Source organism: Pleuronectes platessa, chromosome 22 (assembly GCF_947347685.1).
Source record: "Pleuronectes platessa chromosome 22, fPlePla1.1, whole genome shotgun sequence".
Classification (NCBI taxonomy): domain Eukaryota; kingdom Metazoa; phylum Chordata; class Actinopteri; order Pleuronectiformes; family Pleuronectidae; genus Pleuronectes; species Pleuronectes platessa.
Genome location: NC_070647.1, coordinates 18,159,078 through 18,177,874, shown reverse-complemented (window position 1 = coordinate 18,177,874; position 18,797 = coordinate 18,159,078). Strand labels below are relative to the sequence as shown.

General features: G+C 43.8%; 2 protein-coding genes and 1 long non-coding RNA gene across 4 annotated transcripts; 2 read left to right on the top strand and 1 right to left on the bottom strand.

The window, feature by feature from the left end:
* Positions 1-193: 193 nt before the first annotated feature.
* On the top strand, positions 194-5,592 carry LOC128429219 (F-box only protein 15). The gene is made up of 9 exons (XM_053415493.1): positions 194-401; positions 917-1,034; positions 1,146-1,385; positions 1,564-1,761; positions 1,837-1,960; positions 2,260-2,342; positions 2,618-2,748; positions 2,841-2,965; positions 5,063-5,592. Exons 1-9 carry the CDS (start codon positions 194-196, stop codon positions 5,288-5,290), a joined length of 1,455 nt encoding a protein of 484 aa, XP_053271468.1. The 3' UTR covers positions 5,291-5,592.
* A 347-nt stretch (positions 5,593-5,939) lies between these two features.
* On the bottom strand, positions 5,940-9,709 carry LOC128429044 (uncharacterized). Of its 2 annotated transcripts, XR_008333863.1 has the most exons (3): positions 9,396-9,635; positions 7,959-8,022; positions 5,940-7,721 (listed from the first exon to the last, which is right to left on the bottom strand). It is a non-coding gene; the product is annotated as an uncharacterized LOC128429044 (long non-coding RNA). The 2 variants fall into 2 exon arrangements; XR_008333862.1 differs by lacking the exon at positions 7,959-8,022 and having other exon boundaries at positions 9,396-9,709.
* On the top strand, positions 6,248-15,689 carry tspan9b (tetraspanin 9b). Its single transcript, XM_053415329.1, has 8 exons — positions 6,248-6,559; positions 10,478-10,540; positions 10,645-10,764; positions 12,518-12,592; positions 12,691-12,786; positions 13,330-13,440; positions 13,601-13,684; positions 14,361-15,689. Exons 1-8 carry the CDS (start codon positions 6,503-6,505, stop codon positions 14,439-14,441), a joined length of 687 nt encoding a protein of 228 aa, XP_053271304.1. The 5' UTR covers positions 6,248-6,502; the 3' UTR covers positions 14,442-15,689.
* Positions 15,690-18,797: the final 3,108 nt, after the last annotated feature.

Below are 18,797 nucleotides of genomic sequence, written 5' to 3'. Positions count from 1 at the left end.
AACATGAGGAAGTGGAGCTGTGTAGTCGATCTTTATTTATTATATGTATCTATAACATAATTCATAATATTTATAAGTCTGTGAGTTACACACAACACGCCACTGTCATCTAGCGGTTCACCTGGGGCTTTTATTGTGAAAAATGCAGCCGACCGGAAGTCCTGTCTGGCGGGTCACAGCCTTCACCTCCGTGATGGCGGCGGGTCGAGGGGAGTTTTTCCGGAGTCTGTGGACGGGTCTTCAGAGACAGCTTCCTCCAGGAGGACGAGCAGCACCGCCGGGTCCCGGCCGAGGGAAGCCCGGGCCGGAGAGAGGAGCTGCGGGCAGCCGAGGCGGGGGGAGGCCGCCGAGGGCCGCGTGGAGCAGCGCCCCCTGGAGGTCACCAGCTGCCATGTGGACATGTGACGTCACACTCCTTCATTCCTCCTCAAGTCGTGAACCTTTTTATTTGTGTTGCAGCTTCGGAGGAGAAAGAGAAGAGAGGAACTGTCTCGAGACCAGAGAGGTGTACCTGCACACGTGAGTCCAGCTTCCGGTCTCCTCTGCACACGTTCAGCCCAACTTCCGGTCCCTTCAGAGACTTCCTGTGTGAAACCCTCTGCTCTTATGAATATGATAATGTGTTCTCAAAGGAATATGAAGAGTGAACCAACATCCTGTCATATTCATTATAAAGGCATCAAACTAAAGACCTGCTAGTTGATCCAAACAGAGTCAAAAGGGATTGAAATCGTATTAATAAACTTGATTGATATTTTACTTTTCAACACATAAAAAATGTATACAGTTACAATAATACCAGTTAATGAAAACAGCTGGTACTTTTAATTTGATGTCAGTTGTAATTGGCTCCTTTGTGACACGAGGAGCTGCTGATTGGCTGAACCACAGCCTTGTCAGTGACTTGCTCCTCGTCACTTCCTCCTCAGGCTGCCTCCGGAGATCCTGCTGAAGGTCCTCTCCTTCCTGGACGCCTCCTCGCTGTTCTGCATCAGTCACGTCTGCCAACTCTTCCACCAGCTCGCCAACGAGGAGTAGGTCTCATCTCTCCCAGTCCCTCACGAAGCATCTGATCAACAGCAAAGTCCCAAGATCTAACAAACTGATCTCATGACTGTGACCTCGTGTTCTCTTCTCGGCTGCAGTGACCTGTGGAAGGAGATCTACACCTCCGAGTTCGGGACTCAGACGTGGAGGCCGAAGTCGGCCCATGATGCAGGGATGAAAGCGTGTCGGGGGGAGGTGGTGGAGGAGCGGCCGCTGGGACACTGGAAGAAGATGTACTTCAGGACACTGGCTGGACGAGAGGTGAACAAGTGGAAGAGAGAGCTGAGGGACATCAGGCCGCACACGGGGCTGCCCCGGCAGACAGAGCTGGTCCTCAGGTGAGACAAGAAACCTGGAGGTCGTCTGGTTTCACCACTACTTACTCTAAAAGGTGTTTGATTCCTGCACACCAGCATCACCCAGTGGCCAAGGATGGAAAGGTTCTAAAGCCTCTTTCCACTTGTTCTTCTGGTTTAAAGCTCCGATGTGATTCTTCTCCCTCCTGTGTTTCTTCAGGACCCTGAACATGAGCTGGGAGCTGACGCTGAGCGACTGCTGGGGGGGGGAGGTCACGCTGAGGGAGAACCAGGTGACCTTCCTCCAGTCGGCGCTGGTCGTCCGCTGGAGCGAGGGCGTGTTCCCCAGCTACCATCACATCAGCAGCATCCAGGTGCACGGCGTCAGGAAGGAGACACAGAAGATCCCCCGAGTCAGGTAGTAGGAGACATTTCCCTCTGCCTCTTCCACACCTCCTCTCCTCCACCCGTCCTCCCTCTCCTCCTCCATCAGGCCCAGCTGGAGGTCTCTGATTCTAAAGCTGGACATGAAGACTGAGCCTCACAGCTTCATCGGCAGAGACAAACTCATCACGCTCATACATCTGTCTCCGGGCGTCCTCATCGGCAGGTGGAGGGTGAGTCCTCCAGGGAAGAAACACATGATGCTTGAATGCTTCTTATGTTTCTGGATCAATTCTGACAATTACTAGAATTCATGTTTGTTGACGTGACAGTGATAAAATCAAGCTGCTTAAAGAAGAACAAAAAAGACCAAATGAAACTCAATGAAAACAGCTTCATGGAAATGAGTCCTGTAAATATTTGATTGTTTTCATCCAGATCTATGAATTATTCTTTGGGAAGTTAGTGAAAATGTTAAAGACGGTGATCTTTCTCTGTGTGTGTGTTTGTGTGTCTGTGTGTGAGATAACAGGGTCAGAGCTCTGTGGCCTTCATCATGGTCAGTCTCCACTTCCACAAGCTGGTGGAGAAGAGTCTGCTGGGGTCTCCGGCCTGGTGGGTTCATGTCTCTTTCACCGACACTTAGCTGAGGAGCTCAGATCATTGCTCATCGTGCAGGAAGGTGATGAAGAAGCTGAGAACATTAATATATTAATATAAGAACATCACACTTGACATCGTTCTCTCCAGTCGCCATTAGGACCTGTGTTCTCGCTGGGATCTGAATGAAGTTGTTCTTTATCCACATGTTAGCAGTTTTATCTCTGATTGAACTCAGTCATGGAAACCCCAGTGGACGTCCTCAGGCTCTTGTGTGTCCCCCCCTGCAGCCTGTACTCTGAACCCGGGGAGAACTCGGACCCTGCGTTGGACCCACAGAGCTACAGCGTCCACTTTGTGCTGCACAGCCCCGGAGCCCTGATCCTGTCGGAGCACTTCAGCCAAGTCCACTGCCGCTCAGGTGATCCGCTCAACACTGTGTCCTGAATTCAAACCGGTGACATGAACATGGTGAAGGTTCTGATTGTGGCCTGGTGGATTTGCTGTGAGCAGTTCGGTTGGAGCACTACCTTCAGGAGATGACGCTCATCCACAGCTCCGTCCTGCCGCAGCACAAACCGCTGTCTGGAAGCATCAAGCTGCCGTGGAGGAGCGAGGAGCTGGAGGGCGCCGTGGAGGTACGGCCAATCAGCAGGCCCACGTCGTTGGTTCTCATATGTGTGTCATGAGTGGGACTTCATGTTTCCTGATGTTTCCTTCCTGATGTTTCCTTCCTGATGTTTCCTTCCTGTCGTTTCCTTCCTGATGTTTCCTTCCTGATGTTTCCTTCCTGATGTTTCCTTCCTGATGTTTCCTTCCTGTCGTTTCCTTCCTGTCGTTTCCTTCCTGTCGTTTCCTTCCTGTCGTTTCCTTCCTGACGTTTCCTTCCTGTCGTTTCCTTCCTGTCGTTTCCTTCCTGACGTTTCCTTCCTGAAGTTTCCTTCCTGTCATTTCCTTCCTGATGTTTCCTTCCTGATGTTTCCTTCCTGATGTTTCCTTCCTGATGTTTCCTTCCTGACGTTTCCTTCCTGATGTTTCCTTCCTGACGTTTCCTTCCTGACGTTTCCTTCCTGTCGTTTCCTTCCTGACGTTTCCTTCCTGTCGTTTCCTTCCTGTCGTTTCCTTCCTGTCGTTTCCTTCCTGATATTTCCTTCCTGTCGTTTCCTTCCTGATGTTTCCTTCCTGTCGTTTCCTTCCTGACGTTTCCTTCCTGTCGTTTCCTTCCTGTCGTTTCCTTCCTGTCGTTTCCTTCCTGATATTTCCTTCCTGTCGTTTCCTTCCTGTCGTTTCCTTCCTGTCGTTTCCTTCCTGACGTTTCCTTCCTGTCGTTTCCTTCCTGTCGTTTCCTTCCTGTCATTTCCTTCCTGTCGTTTCCTTCCTGATGTTTCCTTCCTGACGTTTCCTTCCTGATGTTTCCTTCCTGACGTTTCCTTCCTGATGTTTCCTTCCTGTCGTTTCCTTCCTGACGTTTCCTTCCTGATGTTTCCTTCCTGATGTTTCCTTCCTGATGTTTCCTTCCTGTCGTTTCCTTCCTGATGTTTCCTTCCTGACGTTTCCTTCCTGACGTTTCCTTCCTGATGTTTCCTTCCTGATGTTTCCTTCCTGATGTTTCCTTCCTGTCATTTCATTCCTGATGTTTCCTTCCTGTCATTTCATTCCTGATGTTTCCTTCCTGTCGTTTCCTTCCTGTCGTTTCCTTCCTGATGTTTCCTTCCTGACGTTTCCTTCCTGATGTTTCCTTCCTGATGTTTCCCTCCTGATGTTTCCTTCCTGTCGTTTCCTTCCTGATGTTTCCTTCCTGATGTTTCCTTCCTGATGTTTCCTTCCTGATGTTTCCTTCCTGACGTTTCCTTCCTGATGTTTCCCTCCTGATGTTTCCTTCCTGTCGTTTCCTTCCTGATGTTTCCTTCCTGATGTTTCCTTCCTGATGTTTCCTTCCTGTCGTTTCCTTCCTGTCGTTTCCTTCCTGTCGTTTCCTTCCTGTCGTTTCCTTCCTGTCGTTTCCTTCCTGATGTTTCCTTCCTGATGTTTCCTTCCTGACGTTTCCTTCCTGTCGTTTCCTTCCTGATGTTTCCTTCCTGACGTTTCCTTCCTGATGTTTCCTTCCTGTCGTTTCCTTCCTGTCATTTCCTTCCTGATGTTTCCTTCCTGTCGTTTCCTTCCTGATGTTTCCTTCCTGTCGTTTCCTTCCTGTCGTTTCCTTCCTGTCGTTTCCTTCCTGATGTTTCCTTCCTGACGTTTCCTTCCTGTCGTTTCCTTCCTGACGTTTCCTTCCTGACGTTTCCTTCCTGACGTTTCCTTCCTGACGTTTCCTTCCTGACATTTCCTTCCTGATGTTTCCTTCCTGCTGTTTCCTTCCTGTCGTTTCCTTCCTGTCGTTTCCTTCCTGATGTTTCCTTCCTGCTGTTTCCTTCCTGTCGTTTCCTTCCTGTCGTTTCCTTCCTGATGTTTCCTTCTTGACGTTTCCTTCCTGTCGTTTCCTTCTTGTCGTTTCCTTCCTGATGTTTCCTTCTTGACGTTTCCTTCCTGATGTTTCCTTCCTGACGTTTCCGTCCTGACGTTTCCTTCCTGATGTTTCCTTCCTGCTGTTTCCTTCCTGTCGTTTCCTTCCTGATGTTTCCTTCTTGACGTTTCCTTCCTGTCGTTTCCTTCCTGTCGTTTCCTTCCTGATGTTTCCTTCCTGTCGTTTCCTTCCTGTCGTTTCCTTCCTGTCGTTTCCTTCCTGCCTCTCTTAGAACTGCTGCATCATGACGCTGACGGTGCTGAGCGGGTTCCTGACGCCGGTCTGGTGTGTCAGCACGCCCATCTTCATCAGGATGGCGAGGAAGCCGCCGGCCGCCGTGTACTGCGGCGAGCACTTCCTGATGCACCACGACGGGCCCGGCGGTAAGGTGAAGATGAAGCTGGTGTGGGTGAAGGAGCAGAAGCAGTTTTTCCTCATCAGCCTCATCATCTACATTTAATTTCCCAGAGTCAGTTTGTGTTTATTCTCTCGAGCAGAAACTTTGAGTTTCTCTACTTTTTGTTCATGTTTCACTGAATCAGTGAAGACGTCAGAAAAGAGAAGATGTTTAAAGCTCCAGATGTTTCAGCTTCATTTGTTTAGAAAAGAGTTTGGAGCTTTTTTCTCTAGAAATCAGGTTTCTTTGTAAATAAGAAGTTTCTGATCATCTGTATTTTGTTTTCGTACATTATCACCTATGTTTCACTTTGAATAAAAACACAAAACTGAATTCTCTCGTCCTGAAAATTCTAAATAAGTAATTTGATATCTTTGTAATGATGGTGAAAATCATAATCTGTTTTTAAGTTGGAACTTGTTTGTTTCTATATACTAAGAAGAATAAGTTGATTTTCAACACGACTTTAAAAATAAAACTTCTCTGTGTTCTTATCAAACTGATGTTCTTATCAAGTCAGACACCAGGGGGCGTTAATGGCTTCACTTTTGGGAGAGGACGTGTTTATGATGAGATGGAACGTTTATGAGACAATTCTGAAGGGAGGTGACTGTTGTAGTTCTCACCATCCGCCACTAGATGGTGATGAGGAGTCACATTTCACTGATGACCTATAGTTAAAGTTAAAATGATAAAAATCAACAAGTCCTCAGTGTTTTTATTAGTTTTTTATTACTCAATTAAAGTCTTGTTCAGAATTCTTCATATTTTAACAGTTTCCTGCTGAATCTAGGAGATAAACTCTGGTTGTTAATAACTTCAGAGTGTTTGTAACTGATCCCAGTTCAGCTTCACTCTTCAGCTGGTTGTGTCTGTGACTCTCAGTCAGTTGTTCTCACAGGAGATGGAACCCACTCACCAGAGTCACAGAGAACAGACGCTCAGGGGGAGAAGGAGGAAACGTTCTCTTGTTCACACTCACACATCAGACTCTCCCTCATCAAGCTGCTGGTTTCAGGTAGACCAGTGATCTAGGGCTCATGGACTGGTCTCTGCTTTCAGGTGTCTGGTGTGTTGTAGGACAGAAACAGCCTCAGAGATATCAAGAGCAGGTTGGGGGGGTTGGCAGCAAGCAGCAGAAAAAGGGGAAGTACCAGGAGTGAGAGGAGGAAACCAGTGGAACCAGTGTGTTCACTCGTGCGAGGGAGTGTCTCTGTGTTCTGTCCTGAACGAGACGCTGCAGAGGAGACAGACGAGAGACGAGAGGGAAACATCATGGCTGTGAACAAGTGCATCAAATATCTGCTCTTCTTCTTCAACCTGCTGTTCTGGGTGAGTCTGGAAAACCACACATGGTTTAGTTTCCTCCTCCTGTTGAACTTCTCAACACTTTACAGGTGTGGAGCTGGGATGAGGTTCCTAAGATCTGATCACACCTGGACTTTATGATTATATTATACTGATATTCCTTCCAGTGGTTTTGAGAGTGAATCAGTGGCAGATTATGTTTTTCATTCATCGATCATTCAGATAGTTGAGTTCTATTTGGTTGTGAAGCAGCATGAATTCAGTGATGGGTGTGTCCTCTGGTCTCGAGGGATTAAATAGCAAAAGTTACATTTTTAACAAACTACTCTCATCCTATTTTCTGTTCTTATGCTTCAGGTAAACAGTTTTTTATCTTTTGAGTGTAAGGTGAGTCTCTGCTGTGACCTCTGTGTCTTTTCACTCACTCTCCTTTCCGTGGTATCAGCTGCGTAGAACCGGTTGTGTTGATCTTTATCTCTCGGCCGCTCCCTCCTCAAACAACAGGTTGGGTTTCAGGGCGTGGCTCGACGCCCGGCCTCACGTCTCGCTCCTGCTTTCAAATCTGAAAGGGCAGTGGAGCTGGAATGAGGTCATGATTAGTTTAGCCCAGCGTGACCATCAATTATTGCTCAGGGGAGAGAGTCAGTGCAACTTCCTGAACGCGTTGGAGGGAAAGAAAGATTCATCTCACTCGGCTTCACACGACTGATTTGTCAATTTATAACTCAACAGAAACCGGATGAGACTTGATGTTAATGTTCTGTAGACGTGCACGTTAATGTAGTTGTGACAGGAGGTGGACAAGTGGAACCTGTGAACACGTGAACCTGGAGGATGTCTTCAGAACTGCATCTGGACTGTGAAGAGTCCGGAGGCTCCGGTCTCTGGTCCAACTCGTCCTCTGTGTCCCGGTGTCTGGAGATCCGTCCTGCTGAGGTTATTTCAGTCCGTCCCACGTGTTCCCAGAAACAATATTAAATCGATGTTAACTTGATTTGAGCCACTCAGGATGGCGAGGGCGGGGCCGGGACCCTATTTACTGTAAAACCTATTCTACTGTTGTTTTCCAACTTGTGGCTCCACTGCAGCTTCTGGTTGTGAAGTGACGCCTCCTAGTGGTCACATGCCGGTGGTTCCTGTGGCCGCTCAGCTCCACGGCTGCAGCAGATCCTGGAGATGTGGTGGTCTGTGAGAGGAGAGAAACAAACATGGTGTGCAGCTCCATCATCATCAGCGTTCAGGGATCAGAGGAAAGAGCCCGACGGACACAAAGTGTGTTTGTGCACCAGCAGAGGAACACTGACGTCTGGTTGTGGTTGTTGGATTTTATCTCCATGAACAAATTCATATAATCAAAGAATACAAAATTTAAAATAGTAATCTAAACTAAAACAAAACAGGTGGATTCAAGGTTCAAAACGACCTGAATGCTGGTTTTCGATGATCCAGAGCCGAGGATCATCTTTGACTCATTGACATCTTGATATCTGAGGAGCAAAAACACTGATCTGAAGTCAGTGGTTCAGTATTACACACATTAGTGTTATTACAGTGAAATGTTGTCATATCTGTCAACATTCAGACTGTCCATCGCTGCAGCTCCTCTTTTCAGCCTCTGTCTCATTAAGCCCCGCCCCCCCCCCCCCCCCCCAGATGAAGCCCAGTCTGCTCTGATTGGTCAGCTGGTCCACTCTGTTGTGATTGGTTGAGCGTTTCCTGCCTCCTGCGTGAGAACGAGCCATTTAGAAACGTCCAGTGATATTTTCCTAAATGAATATAAATAGATGGAGCCCGTGAGCAGGGAGTGTTCTCATTGGTCGATCTGTCACTCGTCAAGTTCTCTCTGTGTGAGTGTAATCCAGAACAATCCAGGACACGCCTCCCTCTTGTTTTGTGTTTGTGTGGTGAATTGTGAAATGTTGACGTCTCGTCTGCTTTTGAAACAAATCAACCACAAGAGCCACTGACTCACAACCAGTGTGTAACTGAGTCACTGCGCAGGAATGAAACAACACAATAAACCACTCTGTTTTATTATCAGCTGATTTTCTCTCTGTTCACACTCGATGTGTGAACTCTTCACTTCAGATCCACGTGTGAACCGGAGCAAACTTTACTTTCTATTTTGAACAGCTTCCCTCAAATCCTCTTATAATTGACCCGCTGGTTCAGAGTGGACTAAAACAATACTGGGAAATTAAAGAGAAAGGAAGTGGAATCCACATTAACTGTAATCATGATTGATTATTATATAAACAAGCTTTACCAGTTTATGAATACAGATATATTCTATATCAACTGAAATCTAGACCAAATGTGAAACGTGTAAATTAATCCCTAACAGCTGAAAACCAGATCAAATCTCATCCGGATTAACTGGAAACCTGATGTTGTGTAATGTTGATCCTCTGGACATTGTATTGCTTGTGTTTCCGGTTCCTCCTGATCTGGGTTCAGTGTCGCATGCAGTCGAGCGGCAGCGGGTTCAGACCTGCTGACTTGTGTCTTCACTATGTGGCTCGACAGGTTTCCTGCTGGTTTCTGAGCGCTGACGCAAACGCAGGTTCAACCACAGATTATAGATTTAACTCTGAGATAGCAAACGCACACACCTCCTGACAAAGACTCACAACTCCTGACCCGCCCTGGTGCCTGGCTGCAGTATAGATCATAACCCTCCTCCACGTTAGCAGATGGGACCAAACTAAATCAAAGTAGAGGTTAGAAAGTTATTTGATGATTAAAAACAACGGGCTGAGACGTCATGATGGATTCTTATTTATTTACACAAATAATCGTCATCATCTACATCCACACCTGAAGCGAGCGGCCTCCTCTCGGCTCAGAGTCTGATCCTCACCTTGAGTTGGGTGTTGGTTCTGTTCTGGAGCAGTTTAGTAGAACTGGCTGTTGATTGGTCGGTTTCCTCAGGTGATGTTTCCACCTGCACACGATGACCTCTCTGTTTGTCGTTCAAACAATTTTGACTTTAAATGTGCACAAAGAAACTGGGCTCACTGGTCAAGGTGTGTGTGTCTGTGTAGGTATGTGTGTGTGTGTGTGTGTGCACTCAGGGTGTGGTGGCTTCACTTCACTTCCTTTGTGAGCACAGAGGTCGTTTCCTTAAAATACTTTTGTCATGTTTCCGTTTGTTCAGAGAATGATCCAACTGTTTCATTTTTCCAGGAAACGTTTCAAACACATTTAAGAGACGTGCAACTGATGATCATTTTATTTTTGTTATCAAGTATTTTTCTACCGAATCATCCTGTAAAATCTCTTTTCTAACATTTTGTATTTTATATAACTTTCACGTGTCAAAATGGTTGAAACCCACTTATCTGTTTTGTAACTTTTGAGCTTAATCTTTAGAAATATGAATATGAAACAGTATTACAAAATTTGAATGTGAAAATCTTAATCTGTAAATTAACAAGTGGTTAAACCTGTTAAATAAATTCATGTAATGAAGATTTCCAGACGAAGTCAAATGTAAAAGGTTGTGAGTGAAAAACAAACCTACTCATGTTTGTGTTTTCATGTCCACTACACTTCAAACTCTGAGACGCACAACAAACACACATCTTGTGTGGTGTCAACATTTCCTCTACTCTTGTTTTAACACACTGGAAACTTTGTGTTGATTCGACACATGGACGTGTGTGTTCATGTTCTCGCTGCAGGTGGCTCACGACCTCCCGTGTGTTTACATTTTGTTTCAGATGTTTTGTCCACCAGATGTCACCAAAAACATGTTGCACAAAATTAATCTCTCTCTCTCTCTCTCCCTCTCTCCCTCTCTCTTTCTCTCTTTCTCTCACTCTCTCTCCCCCTCCCCCTCTCTTTCACTCTTACTCTGACTCTTTCTCTCGCTCCCTCTCTCTCTCTCTCTCACTCTCTTTCTCTCTCTCTCTTTCCCCCTCTCCCTCTCCCTCCCTCCAGCTGAGTGGTTGCATCATTCTGGGTGTGTCCATCTACCTGAAAGTCAGCAAGGATGGAAACACGGTGAGACTCTAAATTTGATAATTTATTAATTTATTAATTACCACATACAAAGTCTGACCCCCTGCCCCCCACCCCCCCCCCCCCCCCCCCGCTCTCGTGTGCAGATCACTAACACGGCGATTCCCGGCATCGACCTGATGATCGCCATCGGCGTCATCATCATGTTGCTCGGGTTCCTGGGCTGCTGTGGAGCCATCAAGGAGAACCGCTGCATGCTGCTGCTGGTGAGAGTCTTCACATGTTCACATGTTCACATGTTCTCATGTTCTCTCACGTTCTCTCATCCTCACATGTTCTCTCATGTCCACACGTTCTCTCATCTTCACATGTTCTCATGTTCTCTCATCTTCACATGTTCTCTCATGTCCACACGTTTTCTCATCTTCACATGTTCTCATGTTCTCTCATGTCCACACGTTCTCTCATGTTCACACGTTCTCTCATGTTCACACGTTCTCTCATCTTCACATGTTCTCTCATGTCCACACGTTCTCTCATCTTCACATGTTCTCTCATGTTCACACGTTCTCTCATGTCCACACGTTCTCTCATCTTCACATGTTCTCTCATGTTCACACGTTCTCTCATGTTCACACGTTCTCTCATCTTCACACGTTCTCTCATCTTCACATGTTCTCTCATGTTCACACGTTCTCTCATGTTCTCATGTTCTCTCATGTCCACACGTTCTCTCATGTCCACACGTTCTCTCATGTTCACACGTTCTCTCATCTTCACATGTTCTCTCATGTCCACACGTTCTCTCATGTTCTCATGTTCTCTCATGTCCACACGTTCTCTCATGTCCACACGTTCTCTCATGTTCACACGTTCTCTCATCTTCACATGTTCTCTCATGTTCACACGTTCTCTCATGTTCTCATGTTCTCTCATGTCCACACGTTCTCTCATGTCCACACGTTCTCTCATGTTCACACGTTCTCTCATCTTCACATGTTCTCTCATGTCCACACGTTCTCTCATCTTCACATGTTCTCATGTTCTCTCATCTTCACATGTTCTCTCATGTCCACACGTTTTCTCATCTTCACATGTTCTCATGTTCTCTCATGTCCACACGTTCTCTCATGTTCACACGTTCTCTCATCTTCACATGTTCTCTCATGTCCACACGTTCTCTCATGTTCACATGTTCTCATGTTCTCTCATCTTCACATGTTCTCATGTTCTCTCATGTCCACACGTTCTCTCATCTTCACATGTTCTCATGTTCTCTCATCTTCACATGTTCTCATGTTCTCTCATGTCCACACGTTCTCTCATCTTCACATGTTCTCATGTTCTCTCATCTTCACATGTTCTCTCATGTCCACACGTTCTCTCATCTTCACATGTTCTCATGTCCACACGTTCTCTCATGTCCTCATGTTCTCTCATGTCCTCATGTTCTCTCATCTTCACACGTTCTCATCTTCACATGTTCTCTCATGTCCACACGTTCTTTCATGTCCTCATGTTCTCTCATGTTCACACGTTCTCTCATCTTCACATGTTCACACGTTCTCTCATCTTCACATGTTCACACGTTCTCTCATCTTCACATGTTCACATGTTCACATGTTCTCTCATGTTTTCTCATGTTCACACGTTCTCTCATCTTCTCATGTTCTCATGTTCTCTCATCTTCACATGTTCACACGTTCTCTCATCTTCACATGTTCACATGTTCTCTCATGTTTTCTCATGTTCACACGTTCTCTCATCTTCTCATGTTCTCATGTTCTCTCATCTTCACATGTTCTCATGTTCTCTCACGTTCTCTCATGTTCACACGTTCTCTCTCACACTTCCTGTTTCAAATCACAACTTTATTTATCAGATTCTTTTTTGGGGTTAAAAACACTTAATTTAATGTTGAACTAATGTAAAATAATGTGAATGTGTGTTTCACTGCATTTCTATCAAATGTTCTTGCTATTTCATTTCCATTCTGACTCCTCCCTCTCTCTGTCTCAGTTCTTCATCTCCCTCCTCCTCATCTTCATCCTCCTGCTGGCAGCAGGGATCCTGGGAGCTGTGGGCGAGTCAAAGGTAAAACAGGAAGTGAATCTGTCCTGAAGACGTCGATCATTTCTTCACTTTGTTGAGATAATCAAGGTGTGTGTGTGTTTGTGTGTGTGTGTGTAAAGGTGAAGGATGTGGTGATGGAGGAGCTGAAGAAGTTAACTCCGCTCTCGGGACAACCACAGAATGTGAAGGATGATGTGGAGACGATGCAGCGGGAGGTAACACACTGAACTTTAGAGATGTTATTAAATCTTCATGACAAAGAAAAGTTAAATTTACAGTTTAACTAACTTTATCATAATTAAAAAGAAAACACAAATAAACATATGTTCTATGAAATATAAAGACAAATGCACATCCTTAAATCTAAGTTCATATCGGCTGATAATCTTTAACAATAATAATTTCACGAATGACTTATTTAAAATCTTTTTTAATCTTACCACAAGTTTCACAAACAAAACGATTAATCAATCAAGTTAAATATTCATAAAACATGAAGCCTACACATGAACCAGTCAGGCTGTAGTTACCATATGGATCCACCAGAGGGCAACAGCTGCACACTGTGGGTCAAGCTGAGGGTCGCGGCCCCGTGTGAGGTCACCTGCTCTGCAGACGAGGTCACGTCCACTGAAACGTCACAAGAGACAGAAACTGGATCAACTCCTCGTCAGAATATCTGTGGGACCTTTAACTTCCCGGCTGTAGTTTGATTGGACGGGTTCTTCTCAGGCTGAGGTCGTGTGTTTCTCTTCCAGCTGAAGTGTTGTGGCATCGTGAACGGACCGTCCGACTGGACCAAGATTCCAGACTCGTGTCGCTGCAACAGCACAGATCCAGACTGCAAGTCGGGCGCCGTCTTCCAGGAGGTGAGTCCACGTCACAGCTCCTAGCTCCTCTGCAGGGGGACGCTGCTCTGCCTGTGGATCAAAGACACAGAAGAGAAGCTTCTTGAAGATGATGGTGATGAAGATGAGGATGAAGATGATACTGAAACTGATGATGATGATGATTTTGTCTCACCTGCAGACTTGTGGTGATAAAATCATCAGTCTGCTGGAGCAGCACTATAAGATCGCCCTGGGAATCGCTTTCGCTGTCGCCGTCCTGATGGTCAGTGAACACACACATACACTCACACACACACACACACACACAACTGATGTGTCTCTATGTAGCAGGTCTGTATTTTATTTAAAATGTGTGTACAACAATCAGCAGTGTCTGTTTACCATCATCCGGTCCATCATCAATATGACCTGCATTCATCTGCACACACTTGTATACAAACAAACAAACAAACAAACAAACAAACAAACAAAAGCTCAGTGATCGGCCACACTGCAAGTGAAAAATCCACTTACCACCTACTGGGCAAACAAGGGAACTACAACAGAAATACCTTTGCATATATTGTAACTCACATCACACTGTTTATTCTTTATAGTTTATTTTATCTGTCAAATCTTCAAACAATCAGGAATAATTAGCACAAGAAATGAATGTTTATCATCTATATCTATTAATATTATTATTATTATTAATCTAAAAGAACATCAGCTGAACTGAAGAAGTTATAAATTGAGAAGTCGAGTAATTTTCTCAGACTTCTGTAGAAACAACCAGTGGAGTCGCCCCCTGCTGGTCATTACACAGAAGACACACTTGCTTCACTTTACGAACCCGAAGTCTACGTCCATGTTTAGTCGGTTTCTACAGGTTCGTGTTAATAACATCAGGATGTGTGATGAGAGGGTGTAGAACGTCTCATGGGTTCTGGTCTCTGCAGATCTTCGGGATGGTCTTCGCGATGATTCTCTACTGTCAGATCGGCCGGAAGAACAGCGGCGCCACCACCACGAACGCCTGAGGCCCCGCCCTCGCTGCCTCGCAACGGCCAATCAGCTGTGCCCAAATGACCCGTGCAACATCTACCTAACCTCAGTGCTTCTGTAATTTCTCCTGCGGTTTTATTGTGAAGGAACACTTTGAGTTGTAAGCTAATACGTCATTATCTATGTGGACAGTTCACAGTTTAGATTTATTGATCATGATTATGAAATAAATTATTGAAACGGTTCCTGGAGAAGAAACAGGAAATGAATTATTGATCCAGTGAATCAGACGATCTGAAAGCTGCCTCATGATTTTACAGAACTTTTCTCTCGTCAAAGTTAAAACTCAAACACCAACAATCAGCGTTTCACTCACGAGGCCTAAAAGAACAAATCCCTGGGAAATGATAAAGGTCAAAAACTAAAATCTCCATGTTGCTTTAGGCTTATTAAGTATCAAAGCCCATTACCGCCATAAAGAAATTAAAAGAATGTGTTGCATTTAATGCCATATAATAATTCAGTTCCTCAGAGGTTATTCCATTTTTTTCTACATGCATTGTGTCCATTAAAATGACCTTCAAATGGTATGTGTGTTATGATTGGCTTAAATGTCGTCATCATTTTTGACATATTGTAATCACTTATATTTTTGGATATATATTGTTTTTTTCTAGTTATAGAACTGTACAAAATCTATTCCTTCGCAAAAATATAAATGACAAAAAAATAAGGCAAAAGTCACTCGTGTGTATCATAAAGACTTTTATTTGTGCATTGTGACTCTATGGTGTATGAAAATAGGTTCATTTATATGTATTATGATTAAAGAAAGTTACATTTGTTCTGATACGTAAAAGTCGGGTTCTGCTGCTGTAAAATAATTTCTAATCATATGAAATAATTCCTTTAAAAACAATATAACCATCATAAAACAATAAACCTTGAATTTTGTTATCTCGTTACATCTTGTCAATGTTTTGTTATAAAAGTTATTCAGCGTTGGTTTAATGTTGTGAAGCCAAACTTGATCTATTTGGTCTTTTTTTCCTTTGCATTTTGAATCATAAAAACACATGAATTAATCCTCGAGTGTTTCCTGAGGACCTGTGAGGAGTCACACTGACCCCAGACCAGCCGTTGAATGTCGTTGACCTGCTGTGATGAAACAGACGAGGCTGTTTGTCTGTGATCTCGTCCTGATGAACCCGTCGTGTTCCTGCTGCCGATACTGATGTTTATCACTGTTCCAGATGTTTAAAGACAATAAATGACGAAGGGAAGTTGTGTCTGTTCTGATCTTTATGACGTCACAGGCTCCAGTTTGTGTTGTTTTCTCATGTAGTCGAGCAAATTGTAAAGTTTATTAACAAATCATCTAAACTCAAAATGTCTCCTTGTGTTTTACTTTGAGACTATTTCTAAAAATTAGACAAAACACTTTAATCTGAAATATCTCAGATACAAACCCGGCTTCGTGGTGAGGTGGGCGGGACCAATCATGAGTCTCAGCTGCCAATCATGAGTCTCAGACCATTTTTATATCATCAGAAAACTGATCCCAAGTCAATGGTTTCAACTGGGTTCTACTGGTGCTGTGAATTCCCACTGCCAGCGCCTCCTGGAGGCTGAAATGCTGAAGACACACTGGACCAACAATGACGGATGAGAATGTTCCACTTCGTCCGTCACATGTTTGTGCAGCTCGAGTTTTATCGTCACTGTGCGTGTGTGTGTGTATGTGTGTGTGTGTGTGGGTGGACACAGCTGATCGTAGAAGCAGGCACACACACACACACACACACACACACACACACACACACACTCACACACACACACTCTGTCCTCTTCAGTTATTTTTAGTCCAAACTAAACACGGCTCTGTTTAACCACTCGACTGAATTCCATCTGAGTTTTACTCTTCACTGAGTTTGAGAGAAACTGAATCTGTTGTTAAACTGTTTTATTCTGCTACACTATAGAGAAGGTGTTGATACCAGACATCCCATAATAAACAGAAACCACCCATGATGCATTGCAGGAGATAATGACGAAGGCAGACGAGAAGTTCGTTATCACGTTTCAGCTCAACATCTAACGACGTGTTGAAAACATTCTGTCCAGAATGTCTCAGTTCAGCCTCGAGTTCTTCATCTTCTTCATCTTCTTCATCTTCTTCATCTTCTTCTTGTTCTTCATCTTCTTCTTGTTCTTCTTGTTCTTCGTGTTCTTCGTAGAACGCGTCCTCTGAAGGAATCAGTTGGTTTGTGAGGAGACGAGGAAACGAAGCAGGAAGTCGTTAAGAAGCCGTCGGGGCTGTTGAGTCTTGTTGACAGTTTCAACTTGTTTTTGAATAAAGACGTATTGTTTGATATTTCTTTCCTTCTCACTCGTTCTTTCTTTTCCATCAGTCGTTCTCTCTTCACTTCCTGTTTTTCGTGCATCTCTCTATCTTTCTTTCTCAATTTCTCTCTTCCTCTTAATTTGATCTAATGTTACCTGGAATAACCTCATCTCCTCCTTTCTCCTCCTCCTCCTCTTCTTCTCTCCACCTCTCTCCTCCTCCTCTTCTTCTCTCCTCCTCGTCTCCTTCTCTCCTCTCTCCTCATCTTCCACTCTTCCAAACTTGGTCATGTTCTTCGTTCAGCAGCCAAACACTCTTGAGGTTTAAACATCCATCACACTCTCTCACACACACACACACACACTCACTCACACTCACACACACACACACACTCACACTCACACACACACACACAGACACACACAGCCCTGCTCTGTTTCTAGTCCAGCTCTCCTCTCTCAGGCTCTCAGTCATGGCTCGATGCAGAAGTTACTTACGAGGACTCGCCATCTGTGTCACTGTGTTGCTAATGGTAAGCTAACCTTTAAATGCTATCTGCTAGCTGCTCGCTGCTAACATCGACCTCATATTGATAATAATAGTAAACTTTATTAATGTAGCACTTCTTTTAAAACAGCATGATTGTGTCTGAGATTCTTCAGACGTCACATTTCCACCGGGAGAGAAACATGTTTGTGTTTCATTGTGATGTCACTAAGTTTAACTTCAACTTATATTGATGAACATGTTTCATTATCATTATCATAAGTTAATTTTAATTTATCTCTTTAAAAAATGAGCTTGTTTCTTCTGAAGCTTTTAAAAACGTCTCGTTATCGTGGTCATGACTCAGACTCTGTTCAGGTTTCATTATTTTAGACATTAAATTTAAACGCTGCTCATCTGGTGTAGAATCGATCACATTTGAAGGCTTATAAAAATGAATCTATTACATTGTTATAATAAATAATTTGTTCTGGTATCTCCTGGTTTCATCTTCAATGTGATGCAGTTACTTTATTACCGAGACACATGATGTTTAAAGTTTGACTTCACTTCTCACACGACTTTTTATTTATTTAAAATGCATCTTTCTGTATGTTTATGTTTTCTTTGCTGAATTTGATCATCAGCTGTAGTTTCTATTCACATTTCAATGTTTATTTAAATGTTTTCATCTTCAGAAGAAACTGTTTGTTTCATGTTACGCTGACGAGACTCTGCTCTACGTGAATGAGTCCCTGAAAACATTAATCTGCCTCTTTAGCTCGACATTTTATATTAATATATCTTTCAATTTATTATATTTTCCCATTATCAAATGTGTTTTTGTCATATTTATTGAACATTGTATCTGACATATAATATTGTAAAGGTAAATTAAAAATCATTGCATAGTGCACTGATTTTAAGTTTTTAAATAAATAGATATGAAACAAAAAATAATAACAAAGTTTTTAATAAATTAATATTCATTAAATGTTATGTTTGTTGATGAAACATCGTCTCTAACATTCAACCTGATGATAAATGATCCTCATGAGTTTCATAGTAAAAGTGTCGAGACCATGTTTGTGTTTCTCACTGAAAACTTTCCATTGTGTGTATTTGTGTTTTACTGGCTCCTGTTTCCCTGCTTCCTGTTTGGCTGCTGGGTTTTTATTGTTTACACGACATCAGCTGATTACACTTAATTACTGTGCATGTTTCAGATTAACTCGACTTTCACTTCTGCTCCTCCTCATCTGGAGGAGTCACAGTTTCACGATGGAGTTTTGTTTCCCTCCGTTGTGTCTGCAGGCGTCTGGAGTCGTGATGATCGGAGTCGGCTTCTCCTCCATCGACGGCAACATACCGGTCGCTGTGGTGACTGATTCCTATTGGTCGATTTTCAAATGAATGAGTGAACGATGAGAAGAGAATGAAACATAAACATGAATCCAACATTAGAGTCTCTTTAAAGAAATTTAAACTTCACTGAATCCTCATCTGACCTTTCTCTCTCTCTCCTCTCTCTCTCTCCCTCTCTCTCTCTCTCTCCCTCTCC

What these genes read in the sequence shown, in the direction of transcription:
- tspan9b (XM_053415329.1), top strand. Translation starts at nt 6,503, where the DNA reads ATGGCTGTGAACAAGTGCATCAAATATCTGCTCTTCTTCTTCAACCTG. An exon ending in TCTTCAACCTGCTGTTCTGG is followed by an intron (nt 6,560 to 10,477) that starts GTGAGTCTGGAA and finishes CCCTCCCTCCAG; the next exon opens with CTGAGTGGTTGCATCATTCT. An exon ending in TCGCTGTCGCCGTCCTGATG is followed by an intron (nt 13,685 to 14,360) that starts GTCAGTGAACAC and finishes TGGTCTCTGCAG; the next exon opens with ATCTTCGGGATGGTCTTCGC.
- LOC128429219 (XM_053415493.1), top strand. Translation starts at nt 194, where the DNA reads ATGGCGGCGGGTCGAGGGGAGTTTTTCCGGAGTCTGTGGACGGGTCTT. An exon ending in CAGAAGATCCCCCGAGTCAG is followed by an intron (nt 1,762 to 1,836) that starts GTAGTAGGAGAC and finishes CTCCTCCATCAG; the next exon opens with GCCCAGCTGGAGGTCTCTGA. An exon ending in CCAAGTCCACTGCCGCTCAG is followed by an intron (nt 2,749 to 2,840) that starts GTGATCCGCTCA and finishes TGCTGTGAGCAG; the next exon opens with TTCGGTTGGAGCACTACCTT.